This window comes from Solenopsis invicta, chromosome 3 (assembly GCF_016802725.1).
Source record: "Solenopsis invicta isolate M01_SB chromosome 3, UNIL_Sinv_3.0, whole genome shotgun sequence".
NCBI lineage: Eukaryota > Metazoa > Arthropoda > Insecta > Hymenoptera > Formicidae > Solenopsis > Solenopsis invicta.
Genome location: NC_052666.1, coordinates 16,945,591 through 16,967,350, shown reverse-complemented (window position 1 = coordinate 16,967,350; position 21,760 = coordinate 16,945,591). Strand labels below are relative to the sequence as shown.

The 21,760-nt window shown below is 36.4% G+C and overlaps 2 protein-coding genes across 4 annotated transcripts in view; one reads left to right on the top strand and one right to left on the bottom strand.

The window, feature by feature from the left end:
- Positions 1 to 21,760, top strand: part of LOC105202773 (nephrin) — a 291,450-nt gene that overhangs the window by 184,383 nt on the left and 85,307 nt on the right. The window lies entirely within an intron of this gene.
- On the bottom strand, positions 10,714 to 13,184 carry LOC113003990. The gene is made up of 3 exons (XM_039447152.1): positions 12,895 to 13,184; positions 11,990 to 12,133; positions 10,714 to 11,150 (listed from the first exon to the last, which is right to left on the bottom strand). Exons 2-3 carry the CDS (start codon positions 12,010 to 12,012, stop codon positions 10,814 to 10,816), a joined length of 360 nt encoding a protein of 119 aa, XP_039303086.1. The 5' UTR covers positions 12,013 to 12,133; positions 12,895 to 13,184; the 3' UTR covers positions 10,714 to 10,813.

The window sequence follows — 21,760 nt, the reverse complement described above, 5'->3', positions numbered from 1 at the left end:
CTGCTGCAGTTGTTATTTCCGCGGCGGCGCATTTGCAATCCCCCCCCGGAATGGTTCTCTCTAATAAGTCGAATTTCTCTCGACATCGCTTCGTTGCAAGTCGTGCTGATTTTTACATAGCGTGTCACCATTGTTATTGAAAGAATTTACATTCGTATAAAAGTATGTTGTATAATTGATATACGAATAATAGATATATGTGTATATATACAATAATATTTCGATGTACATGTGTTTATAAAATCTTTTTTATATTTTTCTTTTATTTTTTAATCCATTTATTTTGATGCGGCAACCATGGAAGTGATTAAAATATAACGCATAAATAAAAAATTAGTTGTAAATGAGATAAACTGCATGAAATAGAACGCAAATATTTTCCATGTTTTTTTGATGTTCGCATATATTTCGACTAAACTTTGAAAGGTTTTTCAGTCGCAGCAAAAAACGCGAAGAGGCGGAGCGTGCAAGCTGTATGTACGCGTTTAGCGTCACATCGGCTCTTTAACGAAAAAGAGAATTGCTTTAAACGCAGGCAAAAATTCCAAATAACCTCCGAACTGTAATGCACTTCTGCAGTTTGCAAAGTTAATTTCAAATCCTTAAAAATCAAAGCGGCAAGAACGGAAAGGTGAGAGTGCGACTTCGCGTGTAAGTTCAAGAGAGTTCTACGAAATCTCGCTACCGTTTTTTCTTTTCCGTCTACGGCTTGCGCGCTGCAATACTCATACACCCTTGGCTCGAAGCACGCGATATAAGTGATACGAACAGAATTTGCGAATGTTCAGAAAGTGCACCTCGGGGACGGAGAACGGAAAGCGATCGTCGTACTTTTAACGAGTGTGCAGCTCTAGAGACGAGAATCGACGTAACTTTGGATTATCTAAATGGAGCTGATTCCAATACAATGGCTTCTCTAGTCCTAATATTCCACTCACACGAACATCGAAAGATATCCCTGTGCATGTGCGGAACAGAGGGGGCAGGCTTTTTTATTAGACGTATGCCGTTGTGAATTCAAACAATGACTTCGTTTGCCGTATCAGCTTTTTTCGTCCGCGATATAATTCGTATCCGAATTAAGAACATGACCTTTAGGACGCAATAATAATATTTTATGGGCTTTACTTTAAGCCTAAGTGATGAATCGCGAGAATTGCTCTCTGTGCCCAAGATCCAGGTTCAAAGCCCCAACACACCAGAATTTTAATTGTTTGCCACCTTTGGTTATTGCCGCACGTGGAAGGCAATGATCAAAGTATCTTTGCCAAAACTACCCTACATATATTTTCCGAAGGCCGAAGGAATGGAACTGTATTAGGCCTAAGGGACCTAAGGCTTTATTAAAGCCTAAAGAACTAGGGCTGTGTAAACTTAATAATCTAGGGCTATATCAAACCCGAAAAAATCCTGAAGGCTGTGTTAGGTCTAAGGATCTCGGGTTCTCGGTATTATACCTACGAAAGAAGAGGTCTTAGCGAGTCACAGAGGAATTCTTTAGATCTAAGTAATGTCTGAGGACTGACGTAGTCAGTTTTCATTACAACTACTATTACTTAAGCTTACATAATATTAAACGATAAAATTTTACCAAACTTTGTATTGGCAGTACACGCTGTAAATATAAAGGATGTAACTAATAAATTTTTTATTATATTGGTGTAGGAAACTCGGCCTCGAAGTTGGTTACCTTATTATTTCAGTTACACTCTGTGTATATACGGAAAGAATAATTTTACTGCAGTAATTTAGCTAGATACAGAAAACAATTTTATGTTGGACCATCTCTCTTAAAATAATTATGTAGAACGCTCGAGCATGATAATAATGCTGTAAAAAAAATGTTGATACTCTAGCAATCCACTTAAACGTCCAATATAATTTCTTTTTAATGGTTTAACACAATAAATTTTAAAACTCTATTTTAGCAAAATCGTTCTTTCCGTGTAGATGCACAAATAATAATTAATTTATAAATAATTTTTAAATACCTGTTTGCGGTATAAATTGTTTCGTTTGTTCATAGAATGACCGTAAATATTTATATTTTGCAAATATCGTACAAACTATATTTTATTTCAGCAAACAGTGTGCATTGCGGACAAGCATAATAAAACTCAAACATAATAAAGAGAATGTAAAACATTCAATTCCTTCAATGGATTCGTAATAACTGAATGCGAGTCGCATATAACCGGCGATATCCTCTAATTAATTGCAGCTACGATCTCAATTTGCTTATCACGCTAATCAATCAGCCCCGTGCGCGAATAATCGCGCAATTGTTCCGTCAATAATACGGTACGTTCGCGCGCGCGCGACATGATTGAGCCGCGCCCGCAGAAAGATTCGCCGTGCCATGGAAATGAGGGAACGATTGTCGCGTAATGAGTGCTTAACACGGAATTAAAGGTGATGGCACTTGAGATTATCAAGATATCACCCTTTATCTGTCTCTCTCTCTCTCTTCCCATGTTTATCTCCGCTTCACAATTGACACGCGGATTCTCCGCTGCTTGGATGCTTTTGCTTTTACGAGTCGCGCGCTATACGTTTCATAATCCTCGTCGTAAATTGCAGTCGCTCGACTAGCGGCTATCTTGAGAGCGCGTCCCTGCGGATGTATGTACGTTGGGAATCCACGAGGCGCCACGTGGGACGGGCGCACGAATATACGAGCCGCCGAATATATGCGCGATCGTTTCGGAACGCCGGTCATATTTCTTATACTCGACGGCACGCAAACGGTTAAATCCAGTCTTTCATTTTCCGTAAGAACATGGGCGAGATACGCGCGATATACAGAACGATTTCCCGTGTTTCTTCGCTCCTCGCGTTCTTCGAGATTTCACGGGGTAATCAGTCTGCATGCAGATTGCCTTTGATAAAGAGTAATCGGAGTGCTTTGCCCTAACGTAAAATACAGTTTACGATAGTTATCGAACGTAGCGGAGTTTCGAAACGTTTACGAGACTTGCCTCGCGTGAGCATCGCGCCCTCGTTCAGCTTTCTTCAATCATTTTTCAAATAAAAAAAAATTAATTTTTATCTTTATTTATAGATATAAAAAGGGATAGCTTCCCTGTGTTACGATTAATTTTTATTCTGTGTGTGTTTGTAAAATAAAAAAAAACATTGAAAATCAAATTCTTATTTGATTTTTATTATATAATGTTATTGTAATCTCTTTCTCTCTCTTTCTCTCTCTCTCTCTCTCTCTCTCTCTCTCATATCGTCTCTCTGCGCGACGCAGAATTGAATATCTCGTTTTCTCGGTGCATAACTCGCGCACACGCAAATTCAAGATCCCGCGATATTCCTTGCCTTCTGCCGATTTACAAACCTTCCCCGATTTCATATGCCGAGACCGTTCGTGGGCCGAGTATGCACCTCGCAGCGACGATAAACTGCGCGACATAATCGAATCGCGAGCTGTATCTCGCGGAGATTTAAAAATATCTTCGGCGACTAAGGCTATACATATACGGTATATATACGGTACGAATGCCTCGCAAGAGCCGATATTCAGCCGCGTATAAGAATAACCTTCGGGGCTTGTATCGTTGAACCGATCGCAATCCGATAAATGTAATCGCGAGAATCTTCGATGACCAGGTCGATCGCGCCCCCCACTAGAATATTTATTCCGTTTAGTAGCGTATTAAACCGGAGCGAAAAAGACCCCGTGGCAGGTTTCTTTCTCGTTTCGTTCATTTGTGCGTTCAAAATGAATTGACAATAAGCGTTATTTGTTTTAAGATGAGTAAAATTCTATAACACGGATATATAAAGTTTCGTTCCTTTACGCTCGTGTTCTCTTACCATCACCTTTTATGGTATCGTACAGCGGGTCAAGAAAGGGCTAAAATGGAAGGAGTCCGAGAACGTTGTGCCAGAAATGACTTTCGCGAAAATAGACCGTTATCTATTCTCTTCGCAATTGTATTTTTTTTTTTTTTTTTTTTTTAGAAAATAGATATTTATATTATAGTTGAATCGATGATCTACAACTTCCTTTTTTGCTCGAAATGCAATTATTTCTATCGTCTTATCTGTCTTCAATTAATGATACGTCACTTCTGATCCACATTAGTCCGAAATATATCTTCCGGTGTGCATTATTAAACAGACCGCATAATTAAAGGAAATGATAGTTTCGTTATTTTTGAACTTTATCATGAAATGTCATCTTAGCAGATTTTTTTTTTCTTTTCCTAGCGATTGTCGTTTATTATTAGATGAGTAATGTAATTGACCTAAAAACGTCAATTTCTTATTAATTTGCGTTTCAATTCGTTTTATTATTTGGAAATAATCAGCGGACGTAACTACGAAGCATCGATATCCACCAAGAGAAGAAGCTGTTTTATTTTCGAACTTTAAAAACATTTAATATCGACAACGGCGGACGGTATAACGATATGAAAATTGAAAACACATTTTTATGCGCTTACACGAGAATAACTTCCGCATTATACACTCTCTATCAGATCCTTCTACGAGCTCGACACCGCTCGTATCCACGATATGCCACGCACAGTATAGCTGAATCGAACTGCCGCTAAACTGACGGTGAACTGCATATTGTCTCGTTGAACACCGCGAAAGGAAGGTGGTACGGTGCTCGGTCGCGCACAGTTGATCGCGGTGTAAAGCCAAGACGAGAGTCGATCGCGGCCAATCGAAGCTAACGTCGACGCTGGCGGCGTCGACACAAGGAGGGTAGGACCAGGTCCTGGCCTCTCGCGACATGACGATCGTCGTCGTGCGACAACCGTCCGACTTAAGATCAAAGTCGATACCATTCTGGACCAACTGCGTTACCATGGAAATCGGGACGGCGCGCCGTGGCCGATATTCTCGAATGGAGTCGGAGCTGACTCGGTAAATTCTGCAAATGGAATTGCCAGCTCCCTCTCTCCTTTCCTCTCTCTCTCTCTCTCTCTCTCTCGCTCTCTGTTTCTCTCTTGGACGCGATCCTGTTGTTGGTCCAGTGCGTCCAGTCAAAGGGAATTAACGGGACAACGTCAATATCGTCGCTGAGAGCGGAACGACAGTTCGTACGGTTATTCTTCTGTGCAATCGACAGCGTGAGGATAATGACCCGGCTGTCTCTACCCACGCGTGGGTAATGGACAATGGGCCACTTCGCGGTAACCAATCTATTCTAAAATTTTCTTTCATTATCTCAAATCGCGTTAGAATCCGTTCGTGAATTCTCTCTATCGTCGAGAGCACGTGGTGCTCCATTTTGTAACGGGAGCCTCATTGTCTGACAAGGGAGCTATTACCGCGCTCTGCTCTTGTACTCTTTTTATCCCATCCCCCTTCCTCTCTCACTTTCTCTCTCTCTCTCTTTTTTGATAATCTACCTAGACAATGTATCCCCTCGCAAAAACAACGCTGACGTTACTTTTATGGAGCGTGAACGCAGTTGATTACTCTCGATCGATCTGATTGAGAGAGATCGTAAATACCTGACATAATTCTCAGATCCATCGCGAGCCATCCATATTTTGGACAAACGTGCGAGTTAAGGTGCTTTGAAATTCGGTCGTATAATCGTTTCCCCTCTGGTTGGTGCGTTATTCATCTTGCAGGAGGCGCGAGAATATACACTGGTACGCTATCTGTAGCCGCGGTACGTGATAAAACTCGGTAAACGCGAGGGCAATCATTTCCGGGACACGGGCCCACGAGGTAGGGTCGTAAAGCGCGGGCGCGAAAACGACAAAGGAAAAGCCACGAAATCCGCGACGACGCCGACCGGATGCCGCATGCCGCGCCGGTTTCTAAGAACATACGCGAAAGATCCGACCGAGCGACCGCTCGTTGGCCGAGGCCGCCGCGCCGGTTTTACGACGGGCTTTCACCGTGGCGTCGCACACATTATTGCGAATCACTTATACGAAAAACTCCTCCTCTCCATGTTCGCGGAAGAAAGGAGCGCGTGGGGATTGGTGCGCACTTATCAAATTTACGGATCCACCGTTTCGCGATGACACGTATTCCGCAGTTTCTTCTACCAACATTTTTACGACGCCATAGAGCCGTAAATATGGCATCGAGCGTCCATAAAGCACCGCTGTAGCCGTTCGTTGACAACGCCTTTCGTTTACTTTTTTACGCAACAAGCTCTTAAAATCGAGCAACCATTACTGCGATGGCTGTTAACTTCGATTACCGATACCGAAATTTAATCGCAGTCAGATTGCGCGCGCAAAGATAGAGGGAAGAAAAAATATGTATATTTATTTTAGATATTATTTTATATATTACTTCTTGTATTTGTTCGATTATCAGAACATCAGTGCGTGGTGTCGGATAAAATTAATTCAGGAACCGATGAAGACGGGATTTTTCTATTACAATCCTAACCGTGCCTTCTTTTATCTCTTTTAATTCTGTACATTTTACAGCGACGTTATATTCGCATTATTCAATTACGGACACACTGTTATATTAATTTATTACACCCGACATATTATTCTGACATTCCGAAATATATCTGATGCGGTAAAATTCAGCTGGTACCGGTCGTTGGCTAATGGCACTGCCAACCGTATTTTCATTTAACACGATCGTAGATTTTCAAGCTGCATAAATCACCATCGGCTGTCAGCATTTTTTGATGATTAAGCTGTAAGCTGGAGGATAAGATTTATAACCTGCTACGAGGTATAGTTTTATTGACGACTCGTAGCAGAGAACGAGAGTTCGTATTTAAACCGTTTGGAAATATTCCAGCGACGGCTGTTCGGCGGCCTTTTCTTATGCGAACGTTCAATCCGGCACACGGAATCCGGCATCGCGCAGAAACGAGGGCGAGCTAACGGTTAATTGCATAAATTATTACCATCTCTACCAAGGGATATCTATAAATCAGAAATAATCCTTCAGCCATTTAGGAACTGTATTACGTTATGTGCTTCCACTGTAGATTTTTCACGGTTTTGCGATGCCTTCGTTATAAAAAGTTGGAAAACAATTCGCACGCGTGGCTGTCGCTTCACGCGTTGATGAAGTAAACGTTCACCAATTATCAATTATTATCGCTATACAGAGATAGAGATCGGTCGGCTCATGCGATTAATCAACGTCACTCGCGCATGCGATGCTCTGCAAAAATAACAGTTTGCTACCGTGTCACTGATCTACGCCACAGTTTTGTATATGCGCATCGCAGGTTATTGCAATGATGTGATTTTATAATGTAAATATGAGGCGTGCTTGAAAGCATATACTAATCATAAAATTACATAATAATATTACGAGTAACATTTTATCAGTGATGGAGCGCACATTTTATGCAGATAAGGATGTAGAATTACAGAGAGAGAGAGAGAGGCAGTAGTAATAAACATGTCATAATAAATAAAAATTCACCTTTATAAAAATATTGCAATTTTATTTCGTTATATTATTATATAATATATCAGAAAATTAAAAAAAAAATGCATAAAATGAATAAGCAATAGTCTTAATTTTTACGTGAAAAGATTTTTTTTAAAACGTAATAAAGATTTTGTGCTTGTTATATTCTTGTAATATAACGTAATAAGAAACTCAGGAAATTGGATAAATCTGCGGTATTCAACATGTATCTCTTGCGACAGTAAATCCGCAGAAATGTATGAATTTCCTTTCTGATCAGAGAGCTTAGTAGCCGCGAGGTGTAGTTACAGATAAATGAAGAATGACAGCGCCAACGCAACAGCGGAGCGACTCTGCCGCGCCGGCAGTTGTTGTTCTCGATATGACATGCATAAATAATTTAATCCGTCATTAAATATTCCGACTGATAAATAAGTTGCATGGAAGTTGTATGTGCACGATGGATGCTCGGGGATTCACGGAGAGGGTGGCCCTTCCGCCGCGTATATCCCCGCCCGCTGCGAGAAATATAATTAAAATGAATACAGATATGAAAATGAAAATCAGAGATTTCCTCTTTGAGTTCTCCCGGCGCGGAAATCCCGACCGCAAATGGCCTCGGCGTGATTGCAAAACTGCATACATATTACGCACTGTCGTTTTATCAGTCGGCGTTATTCGATGCCTGCGTTCCCATCGCCTTGCTCTTAATATAATACATCCTTTGTGATGTGAATACCTCTCATATAATCCAGAATTCTGAAAGATTAAAGGGTTTTTTTTTAAATACACAATAGGATTTAGTTTTTCGTATCGATGTGCTCCAGAAAATGTGGTAGGGAAAAGTGGTGTTTCTTTGATCCTTTGTATCTTTGACCACGTTATCCCGTGAAACTATCGATTGAATATTTGTAAACGTAAAAATATGTAGTTTACATTTTATAACTTATAACCTACAATTTTAATAATAAAAGAAAACTATGCTGCTATGAAAAATCATTTATCGTTTGAGTATACACAAAGTAAGCGGTTTTGAAAGTTTTTTTTCATAAAGTATTGGATATATCTATCTCATACATATTTGAATTAACTACAAGTAATTATTTAAAAAATTGTTTAAAATTCAATACTATCAATCTCAACCTACAACTTAAAAAGTTAACAATAGAAAATGAGCGTATATTGTACTTTTCAGTAACAGATATTGTATTTTGAGTAAAATAAAACAAAGGTAAAACAAGAATGAAGCGAAGGTAAAGACCATAACAAAGTTTTGAAAAAGGTATTACAAGGAAATTTTAATTTTGTTAAGATCGGATTTGTAACATGGAATTGTTCTATTGTCTTTTCTATTATTTTAGTTTATTCGATTAATTGTCATAAATTTTATACAAAACTTTATACAAGATAAAGGAACATTAAAAATATATAAATATATAAATATCTTAACTTTATTTTATACACTCCTTTCAAGTATATGGTTAGAGATGTATCATTGTATTTTTGATCACAATACCAGATTTCAATTGTTTGCTAATATAAAAAAAGTATATTAAAAATAACAATTTAAATAATAATTTAAAAAAAGAATATCTATCAATGTCAATACTCGACAGAATATTTTAAAATTGTTTTTGTATTTTTGGAAATCAAAGTGGCACTTGCTCAGTAAAAAATGCCAAAAAAATTGATCAAAGGTACACCACTTTCCTATATATGATAGGATAACTGCGGTATCTATGCCGTAGCTAAGGAAAACTTAATTTTTTAAGTATTATTTATTATATTTAAAGAAAATAAATTATACCAATAAAAACTTTATATTGTCTACTACTATAAAAAAAATTTGTAATACAAAATTTTTCTTTTCTTATATTTGAAAAAGAAACTTTTATAAACTTTTGCATTTTTGTCGTATATCCCAATGGGGTGGGTTATATGACTTTTCATGGGCGGGATACACGCCGTCTAAAAAATTGACAAATAATATTTATAAATAAGCCAATAAAATAATTTGTAAGTTATAAAATGTGTGTATGAGGTTTATTAAAGTATCAGAATGATAAACAATTATAAGAATACTGAATAAAGAAGTGAGTCCGAGTTGCGCACAGAATAAATCGGACACAGCAAGTTAAATACTTCCGATTTTGATGAAATTAGATTTATTTGACGCGTTTTCGCACAAAACGAACGAGTCTGGCAGAAAAAAGTGTCGGACTGCCCCGCGAACCGAAATATCAAGCACTAAAGTTGACGACTATTGAGGTTAGGATACCTGTCATACCGACGTAATTCACGTAATGTAGCGACTTGAGAAAGTAAATGTTTGGAAGGGGGAGGGGCTTTGCTCCCCCACGAATTTCTAACCCAACCCAACCTAAATCTAATTGTATTAGTCAAAAATACACGATGTATTCAACTCGCTGTTCGCAACTGGAACTTTCCCGAATAAAGTACATGCATTTGTTGTTATAATTTTAATTCTAAGATTGAAAAAAACACTATGGGCAATTTGATAACTATTTATTTATCTCGCATAAGCGATTTTATACAACTACTATATAAAATAAAAATAAAAAAACTAAATCTTTTTTTAGTAACATTGGAAAATTGTTTTCTTCTGTACAAAAAAATTCAATTGGTTGTATAGAAAAATTTTTAATAAAGAATGTTACATTATAATTATATAAAGAATGTTATATTATAATTATATATATTATAATTTATTTCGTAGTTGCAATTGTCTACAAATTTAATTATAACAAGTATTGGAGGAAAAAGCAGTATTAAAGCTTCCATTTATATTTTGTACAACAACTATGTTAATAATTAATATTTTCAATTGAAAACTTAACAATTACATTTATCAATGTATTATTTAATCAATTCTAAACTTAAAAGTTATAAAATATTACTTGGAATATTATTTACAAAAATGTAATGACATAATAGCTTGAAAAGAAACAATTGTGGTAACGTAGACCGGCCAAAAAATAGATTTACAGAATTGTGTTTTGATTTAAAAACACAATGTTTTGTTATAAAATTGTATATTTATTGAACATAAAATATTACAAGATATACATACATACATACATACATACATACATACATACATACATACATACATACATATATATATATATACATATTATATATATATATAATTATTATAATATATTACATTTATATTATTTATTATATAATTATTATATTATGTCATAATTAGCATAAAAAAAAGAAAGTTTAAATTTTAAACACTTTTTTACATTTTTTGTTTTCTTTTTATTTTTTACTTTTTTTCTGTACTTTTTGCATCTCTAACTCTTTTTTTTTGCTTTTTTTAATTCTTCTCTTTTACATAAGTTACATGTATCATTATACAATGTGCATGTTTCATGTAAACATTTATTACACTTTATGCATTGAATCCAATCTACTTTGGACAATGTTGTATGTTTGATTCATAACATTCAATGCATTCGCATTTGTTTTCTTTAGATAAATCAATGACTTCATTTATTGCACTTGGTTCCTGCAATTCTTGTTTTTTTCTTTTTATGCTAATTATTTCAGGAGTTGTTACTAGTGTAGCTTGTTGTTTTCTTGATGAAGATATCGCATGGTTTGTCTTTGGTATTGGTGAAATTTCTTTTAATATTTGTCGTACTGGAACTTGATATGTTTTTGTAGATGTTTTTGCTAAAAGCACAGGTTGTTGGTCCATGTTACTCGGTCCAAGTTGCGCCTGATTTTCATTCAAAGTTAGGTATCTAAATAAAAAGATAAAGTGACATAAAGTTAAAAATTTAACCACTTAGTTAATTTTAAATGGTTTAATTTTTAACTAGTTATTTTTGAAACACAAACTTTAATTTATTAATTTTTTTCCTAAATTAAAATTTTATTTATGTAAAAAAAATTTTTCTTAACAAATGTATTTTTACGTAAAAAATAATGTTTTTTTGTCATTTCATATAAACTTAATTTAGAAATAATATATTAAAAAGTTGTTAGATGAACCATATTATAATTCGTTTTGTCCATCTTGGTTGTCAACATTGATGGATCACTATTTTCAATTTTTGAATATGTGGAAGCGACGTTACGGCTTGTCAATTTCTTACTTTTAAGTCGAAGACAACATGCTGAATAGTAGAAGTTTTTTTTTTTCCTGTCAGTCAACGCGATCACTACTCTACACAGTTCTTAATATAACGTTAATTTTGAATCGTTGATAATAACTTCAAGTCGAAACGCATCCAATAGTTGTATGCATATTTATGTACTAAAAGCGAAATACATGTATTATTACTATTGACGCACCAACTACTGCGTTTGACTCGCATTTCCTACGTTCTCTAATTTTAATATTGCTGAATCTATCTTAAATATTTTGATTATATTGTAATTCTTTTGAATAATCTAATTTTAAAATTTTTAATATAATATGAACAATGCTTTTAAATATTAACTTTTAATATAACTCAAGTTAATTTAATCTTAACGTAACTTTCAACTAATCAATTTTTTATTCATATAACTTTTAACATTATTTAAATAATTTTATAAATTATTAATTTTAACTTAATTAAAAAATATATTAACTTACCCAACTCTGCTTTCATCTGTCATTATGCACGTCTAACAATGAGTACTTGATGAATTTGTAGTTATAGAAAATGATATCTCTTTATTACTCTCTGAGGATCCTCATGTTGAACTGCACTTTGCAGATATGCATGTTCTGGTATGGCTGAGGGACAAAAAGGATATATTCCTCTAAAGCTTGATATTCCCGCCTGAATAGTAGATGCTTGAGACCAAGCTTTTGTTAAGAAGAGACCAAAATGAATTTCCAATTTTTGTTGTTGGATTTGCATTAGCCCATTTACAGGCAGCATCTCGAAAATATGTTTTCAGAGGTTTAAAAAATGCTCTATTAAGTGGTTGAAGATAATGTGTAGTATGGCTAGGTAAAGAAAGTATATAGATATCATTATCCACTGCCATTTGTAGCATATCAGGAGAGTTTATATGGGAGTTTACATGGCCATCCAAAATCAATAAACATTGTCCCGGACTCTTTCTTGGAATAAAATGATTTTCCAGCCAATCCATGAAGAGATTTTCATTGATATAGGCAGATTCTTATAATCCAAAATATAAATTATTTTATTGTTTTTTTTATTAATTTTATAGATGAGAATTTATATAGATCTTAGAATTTATATCGATATAGAATTTATATAGATAAGAATATATATTATAGATTTCTTTTTTAATTTAATCCAGAATATATAAATTATTTGTAAAAATATTTTATTTCTTTATTTTGTTTATAATTATTTATTATTTGTTTATTTATTAATTTATATATTTATAATATATTAAAACAATTTTATTTATTTATTATGTATTTATTTAAATTATTTTTATTTGTTTATTTATTTATATATTTATATTTATAATATATTAAAATATTGTATATAATAATATATCTTAGTATAATCAAACCTTTCTAATTTGAATAACGGATCCAGGTGGCATATTCATGTCCTTGCTCATGTTTCTTGCTTTCTAACACCTTTAAATATGCAGTATGGTGGTAAGAATGAACCTTCCGTATTACAGCAAGTTACTACTGTAATAGTTTCTCCCCTTTCAGCACATTGACGAACTTGAATATTTTTATTACCTTTAAGAGCTATCACAACATCAGGTTCATTATTCAATTGCAGACCAGACTCATCTATGTTACAATATTATTGGGTTTATTCATCAAATTATTATCATTGAGACATTGTTTCAATACATCAAAGTAGTTCTTAATATCTTCTTTATTCATTGCATTCGCACATGCATTTGACGTTCCTTTGGGTTTTCTAATGGACAAAGTAGGATTTCTTCTCATAAATGACCTATACCAATCCTTTCCAGCAATTTTTTTCTCGATATTAAAAACTTGTTTCAGATCCAATTTTTGTGATAAATTGAAAGCTAGTTTTAAAAAAATTTTTTTTTTGAATGTACAAATTCTACTGATTGTAGTTTTATAACATGTTCGACTAATTTTTTTTCCATTTCTTTGCCTAGATGAGATTTCTTGCCTAGCTTTCTTTTAATAAAAATTATTTTCCTTTATTCGAGTTCTGAGGGTCTTTTCAGAAATATTATTTTTTAAAGCGATATCTCTTATTGATGCATTTTTATTTTGCAAAGCTTTCAAAGCTTTATCAAGATTTTCTTGCGTCCATGACGCTCGGTTTGTTTTTTGAAAACCATAAAACGTTGGCGATATTTGGAAACAATATCTAGATAACATTATGATTATTATTTGCTTATTCTCACAATAATACACTTAATCCGAAGGACACGTGGACGTCATGATATCTGTACAATGATGTATACGATAGATATTGTGACGTATGTACCTTACACAAAGTATATTGCGTACATATTATAAATTTATTATTACTCTACTTACTTTGACGAGAGCACTGCTGGATTTCACAAGATCCTCGGCGCACTGGCCGTGAAATCGAGAACTCGGCTGGATGAGCTGGGTCCAGTCGAATTCTCGACACACTGGTTTTTAACGTGGTTTTTAAAACCACGTTAAGTAAAATATAAATTATTATACTGAAAATCGAGAGGTTGGATCCTATCAATATTGCACATCGATTTGCTTAAAAAAATGGCAGCACTATTGATATTTCGTATAACAGGATAACAGAGGTTAGAATAACATAGCGCGCCGGTGCCGCTTGGACGTGCACGTTATGTACTCTGCGCAGGCGCACGGTGCTGCCTCCCGACTACGGACTGTCTATATACTATGCTATAAATCCTGCTCGCTAAAAGTTCCGTATATCCCAAACAGGCGGGATGTATAACATATCAATTTAAATAAAAAATTTAAGAGCTAAACACCTTTATTTTGATATACTACATCTTTTACTATTCCTTTACATTTACTATATCATGAAATAATATTAACTCTTTTACATTCCTTACAATAATCATTTTATATAGGTCGCAATACGCGATCGTGCTACTCACTGCATTAGGAAATCGATTCAACTCATGATATTTTCGTTAATATTAACAGTAAAAAACTGCAATCATAACACAATACTAATATAACATAAAGGCACGCAACAGAGTTGTTGTGAATAAATAACCTTCACTCTTTCTATTCTTTCTGACCTGCGATGTAAATCTCCCCGCGGTGTAAATATCACAGCTACCCTACCCAGATAATTCGAAATATCGCTATCACATTGAAATATTAACACCACGGCTGTCACGAGAATTATAAGTCGCGTTTGTAGTGGTATACCGAATGATGCGTATGCGAATCGAGATGGCGGGATATATCGAAGAATATAGAAATGTCGCGCGGAGTGACGGACGGAATAAGAGAGCGCGACGTACTCGGAGAGATTGTTTGGTGAAAAATGCTCCCGGGGGCCGACAGTATCGACGTCTTCGAGAAATTAAGTTCGGCCAAGAAAAATGAAATACATGCCACGAGGGTTGGATGGAAAATATTTTGACAGAATATCACCCGTCCAATAAGGGAACACCGCGGGTTCCGCTCGATGGAGGAATATCGTTTCCGGTCGACGCAGGCGCATCCCCCACCGTCGCCGTAATCAACCAATTAAATCCTCGTACTACGTAATTTCCTGAATAATAACATGCACTACGATATTAAATCGGTTTTAATCATGCTCGTAGTCAAAGGCTCAAATATATTCACAAGTGATTTAATAAAATAATTCATAAGATCGCATGAGAATCGCATATAGATTCTTTCGAGCAAGCAAATGTGACGTTTTCTTTAATATTTATTAATTATAAAGAAATGTAATTGTGATAAAACATATATTTCTGTGAAATACATCGCATTCTTTTATTAATTGATTTATTTGCTAGGAACAAAATTTTATTTTGCCGTATTTAAATAAAGATTAATTTCAATGAAATAAATTTATATCCCACAAATGAATTTTGAAGTATTTTTTTTTTTCAGTATAATAGAGAAACTTTTCCATTCTGTATAATGTAAATAATTTATCTTCTATTTATAATGTGTCACAATGAAGCAAACGACAATAAGAAAATCTTACATATCGCTCAAACACAAATACTTTGTGAGATACCACGACCCATTTCGACTAGGTTGATCATGAAATGCAACGAATTAAGCAATTTTTTATTACGCACCGGGAGTACCTTTGACATCTTCTTTCTTAGATTCTACGGGGACCTCGGTGATAGTGGGTATTACCAAGTCTCTCGTCCGTGAAACTAAGACAGCGTCACAAGCTGAAGCACGTGCTACATCAGCGTGCCCGCTTATTGCTATGCATTGTGCAAATTGACAAGTCAATTTACATTGGCAAAACCAACGCAGTCGGCCGGGGATAGGAAGGACGGATCCCTCAGGAACCACACCGTGGCCGAGACGCGCTCTCACGAGCTCTCCGGCTGCGCCCGCACAGGATATATCCGGGATGAAATGCTGCGAGCTTATTTCCTATCAGGGTCGATGCTGCGAGATAAACCGATCATTAAATAAGTCCCGCATACACACGCAAACGCGCGCGCGCGCGCGTGAGCGTGACCGTGTCAGTGCAATTCATGCGGCTGCAGAGAGGATCGTGCCGCGAGATCCGTCAACTTTGTCAAACCGAATTCTCAATGCGATCGTATTAATAAATTGCCGCCCGGCAATTGGTGCGTTGTTTAAACCTCGCCGCATTTCAATAGTTTTCACCGCGTGCAGTAATAAGCGCGCGAGCCGCCGCGATAGATTATTATTAAATTTCGATGTGACGTAACAGGCCAGAGGAATATTTGAAATACCGCCCGCTGCATGCAATAGAACGCAATGTTGGTAATCATACGCGTATCTTTCAATTAACAGAGAGATTACAAATGTAATCCTCTGACAGAAATGCAATGCAAACAGTACGTGTTGCGTTTCATTTCGCAAACTAAATAATCTGTTAATCTTAAATGTGTATGTCGCGCACTTGTGAAATATCGAGAGCGAGGCATTTCCGTTCCTACGGAGGGAAATTAGTGCGACCGATATTGCGCATCGATATTTTTCTTCTTCATGAATTCACGTCGTATCATTCTACGCTAATCGACGTCACATACAAGTTGCAAACTGTAAATGACAGATGAATGTGACTAAAAAATTATAAGCTTTTTTAAAAACTGCGAGCGGAACGTTCCGCGCGAGCTGCTCGAAAATTGAAAAACGTTAGCGCGCGACGTTAATGCAATTCCGTTGTGTTCGACATTAGAGTGCGCTTTAGCTTCAGCCACGCGAACAACAGACGTTGTATTTCGTTTCGTTTGACGAGCTTTTTTTGGAAACGCCACACTGCGACCACCGGTTGTCTCCGTGAAATTGCAGTACTTAGAAATTTACTGTAATTTTTTCTCCCTCTTCCCCTCCTCAAATCGCGTGCGAATAAAAATACAAAATGTTATCCGACCAATTTGTTTCTGGCGAGACGAAAATGTGGTCGTATATATTGCGTATAAATAATATAATCAAAGCCGAGTCGAAAAATTAAACAATGACGGATCGGGGAAGAATGCTTTTGCTAGGCATACTTTATTCAAGAGCGCATCTATGATGCAACAACATAAGCTACCGCCACGAATAAATCTACGAATTTATACAAGCGACGAATAATGCCACGCGGTCTGTCCGCGAAAACATTTCAATTATTATAAATACATTTTTTATTCGCTCCCCGAGCGCGCCGAGTGCTACCGGACGATATTTATTCCCAGAGAGCGAACTAAATATTTCATATCCGATATAACATTCGCGCGGCACTGCGGCGCGGCTTATCATTTGCGTCGATAAAGTATTTGTAAATTTAATGCGTTTCCTAATGCATTGAATTGAGTAGTTAGCGAGCGCATTCATGCACTGTGTGCACAGAAATATTCGCTTACGTTCCTCTCCATTCTCGAGCTCGTGAAAGATTTACTTCGCGTTACATTAAATATATTCGATCGTATCTATAATTGATATCGAGCAGGCAAGTGTCAACGAGGTGTGTGAAGGGAATTCTCTGTTTGTTTATTTACTGGCAATGCGTTTAACGCCGATGCGACTCCATCGAAATCGAATAAAATTTTACGAGCATTTGTGACTAGAGGCAACGCAACTGTCTAGAAATTTCAGAGCATGTTGAACAATTATTTAAAACTTGAGATAATTTAAAATATAAACTGTAATTAAAATACACTTGGATTTATAAAAGTGGTTTTTAAAATGCAATTAAACATGCAAAATTATTTTAACTTATGCTCACGGCATATATGCATTAATTTGCTTACAATTTTCCTATATTAAATATAATATAGGAAATAATATTATATATTTTACATTTAAATTTTGTTTTTACTAAATATTTAGAATATAATTTTTTAAATAGCAACCATTCTTCAGATATGTACATTAACTCGTACATTAACGCGTCCATGAATCAGATGGTTAGATTCAACTCTAAATATTTAGCGAGTGTGTATTAAATATGTTAAAAAAATTATAATTTTTAAATATTTGAGAATACAATTAAATTTTAGTATTATAAAAGAAGCTATTACTTTACACTATTATGGCGACTGAAATCGATCGAACTTCCATTTTCTTTTGATATCCAATTCTCTGTATGCAATCCATCTATTACAAACGCATTGGTATAAAAACAAAAAGTTGGATGGTCTCAAATCGCCTTTACGTCTTTCCGAATAAAGAAAAAAGCAAGAAGATCGTAAGACGCAATTTTCGAATACGTTTATATATAATTCGAAATACTCGGTCTGCGTACGGTTAAGTCTAGGCCGATTTGCGTCGTTAGGGACTCTATGTGGGTCAAATCACAGCGGACCGCCGCGCTGGCCGCAAAGTCCGAAGCCTACACCAGTTCTCTCTACCTCTCTCTTCCCTTTGATATTATCGATTCAGACTGCACGGTGCGCTCCTGACTGCTACCGCTGCTGCACGACAGCCGTTTGCGTACATGCTTCCCGCGATATGACAAACAGCATGACGCAAGCGACGCCTGCAACGTCGCCGATATAATGCACATGTGTCGTTGATACGGCACGAAACGTCAAGACGTGTTTTCAAACGACGCTATAACGATCGCGGTAGACGCAAGAGGCAAAGCAAGGCGAAAGGTACGAATATTGGTCGAGACCGAGGAAAACGCACGAGCGCGGTACGTTTCCTTGATAGAGAACGCTCCAAGAAACGACGATGTATCACGGAGCTAAAATGTACGCTTCGGTTATTGCGTGTGACGTAGAAAATCTTGTTATTCAATTAATAGTAACAAGATTTACGCCCCGCTTTTGAGACGTCTTGAATTATTTGCAGGGAACTCGTATGCGGCGAACATGAATAATTATTCTCATAATTCAGCAAAAGGCTGACACGTATATGAAGTACACGTGACTTGAAAGGTATGAACTTTTGCAGAAAGTGTATGACAAAAACACGCGTTTTCTCGGCGCGCTGAAAATGCGTTGTCTCGGATCCCAGCGGAGCGTGAGAGCTCATATTAGATACCAGATGCGACGACACGATGCACTCTCTCGCGAATGTCCTGGCGCGGCGAGAGGAAACAACGAGGACGCGAGTGCAGGGTTGGCTGGCGAAAGAGAGAAATATTCTAACCATCGACGGGGGCACCGGAAGCCATTACGCGCATCGAACAACGAACATGCGCAACAAAACTGCTCGCCACGCCTGTCGGTCCGATGAAATCATCCGCCGTTAAAGCACCGCGACCTAGCTCCGCGGCTGGAGATCTTCGATGCATCGCGCAACAGAACGAAAAGGGGAAAGGAAAGAGGAAAGATTCGCCTCGGGGAGCGCGATATGCTGAACCGACGTTTCGACGGAGATTTCTAATTCCGCCGCGGCTTTAACTCCCGGATTTTTAGGTAAATCCGCGGAAACGCGCTCGCGAGCGCGTCCGTAAAAGAAATTCGATGGTCTACCACATGGCATTAATCCGATCAGTCGTAAAATGTAATACTCTAATTTTCTCCGAATTTACAAGGATTTTACGAGCGTATCATATGCGGCCGGAATCGATTTATCGGTAAACTCACGTTCAGCTGATCCTCTCAATAGCCTTGATGTGACTACGTTTCGACGGAAATGATTACAGAGAATTTCTAATTAACGATCGCTGCGATGGACGCACCTGATCGTATTCGATTTTGCTTATACGCGATGGATGGAAAAAGAAAGACACAATTTTAAGAATTTATAAAATTGTCCAAATAAATATTATATAATTGTTGTGATAAAATTACAAATTCCTGAAATTGTTTTTCTGACGTTAATACAATTATTGTTATTTAATTTTTATATAAGAAAGCATACCGAATAATATTTTATTTTAACATTTATCTTATACATTTTATATAAAATAATTTATATATATATATATATATATATATATATATTTATATATTTATATATATATGAATAAAATTGCGGGAAAATTATTTGCGATGTGTACACTGATAAAAAGATTACTTGGTTCAAATAAATATATATATGTTATTAAAGTATTATTTGAACTACTGAATTTTATTCCTGCGAGCCTTGGTTATATTTTCAATTTTATTATTCAAATATCTTATTTACATCAATATAAACGATATTTTAATATGATTGAAAAGTGTATTAATATTTACATCACACAAATGAATATTATTGGTTTCATGTACTTATTTAAATAGTATTAATAACAAATTTATTTAAATCAAGTAATTTTTTCTCTCTCAGTGTATCTTTTACGTTTGAAGTACTTATACATTACATATCATAAAGTGTCGGCGATCATCAAGAACGCCAGAGCTGCATTGCAAACTTGTAAACGTCACGCACATCTCTTATGCATTTTTTCGACATCTAGCACAAGTTATTGTGTACGGATGGGTTTTTTCCCGTTACATAAGAAAATAATGGAGACCAAAGGGTACGCTTTCAGACTGATGTAGGGGCGTATAGACCCGAGGCAACTTTTTATCGGGCGGGTAATTGTAAAAAAAAAACGTTATTTATACCGGGCTACACCGTGGAGCGACACAAACGAACGCTTGTTGCACTTTAGAAGTCCGGTGCAAATTTTATTTTTTCGATAAGAGGCGCCCGGGTAAAACCTTGCCCGTCGATATTCTCGACACCGGATATCTCGTCGATCGCGGCTAGGAAAAGGAGTAAAGGTCCGTGGACGACCCAACGAAACGTCGACGCGGGCACGAACTCCGGCGATGACGTTCTCTAAAATAGCTCCGTGAATAGCCCGAGATTTTCCTTCGTTCTCGCTGCGTCCGCACGAATGCTGCGAGAGAGAGAGAGAGAGAGAGGGGAGGGGAGAGAGAGCACAAGAGAAGCGTAGAGAGAAATGCGTTAAATAACGATCATTTAATTTTGTGCAAAAGGATTGCTCTGCGCTTTTGAAACGCGAACAACCATCTCGTGATGTTCCCTCGACGTTCCGAATTTTATCTTGGCGAGCATATTGAATTTTTACGGCCTCATTGCGGCATATCTATGCGCGAATACATCGAAGTTTTCGTACGGCGTCGTATAATACGCAGCCGGGAAATGTTTTATCGAATATATAACGAAAAGCGTCTGTCAGGCTTTATTTCACGAAGCGGATGTAAAACGTCTAGCAGTAACAGCTGTTATTACACATGCCGTTGTAAAACCATTTAATGAGAGAGAATGAAAGCCCGGTGACTGCGTAATATGCAAAAAAATTAATATCGCCGTTTGTTCCGCCGCTTTGTTCTTTTAATCACGTTATAAACGTCAGTATCAACACGCGTATTCTTATCGATATAACATAATTGCTACGTGAAACGGCCAATAAATTAATTGCAATTAACGAAGGTGTTTATTCTAATATCGAGCGCGATTGCACACGTGTATTGGTGTGAACGAGCAATAATAGGCTGGTACTTATCGCATTACGCGGGCATTCACGCATCGCCGAATTATATAATCACAGGGAATCTCGCTTGGAAAACGAAACAAATACAATACATAATTGCATACAAAGTGAAAAATTATTCTGACGGAATGCATTCATTTATATGCCGTGCGAGCAAATTGCGCTTTTATCAATATGCAGACGTATCACATACGACTTGGCAGGCTACATTTTTATTGCGTACGTGATATAAAATAGCGATCTCGTAATCGTCTGCAAAATGTGCATCAATTTGAGTGAGGGAGCTTTTAGAAAAAAAAAAAAAAAGACTTTTAATTCACGTCAGTCCAATCAATCAAGTTAAAATCATCGTAGCTGGT

What these genes read in the sequence shown, in the direction of transcription:
- LOC113003990 (XM_039447152.1), bottom strand. Translation starts at nt 12,012, where the DNA reads ATGACAGATGAAAGCAGAGTTGG. An exon ending in ACAGATGAAAGCAGAGTTGG is followed by an intron (nt 11,151 to 11,989) that starts GTAAGTTAATAT and finishes CTTTTTATTTAG; the next exon opens with ATACCTAACTTTGAATGAAA.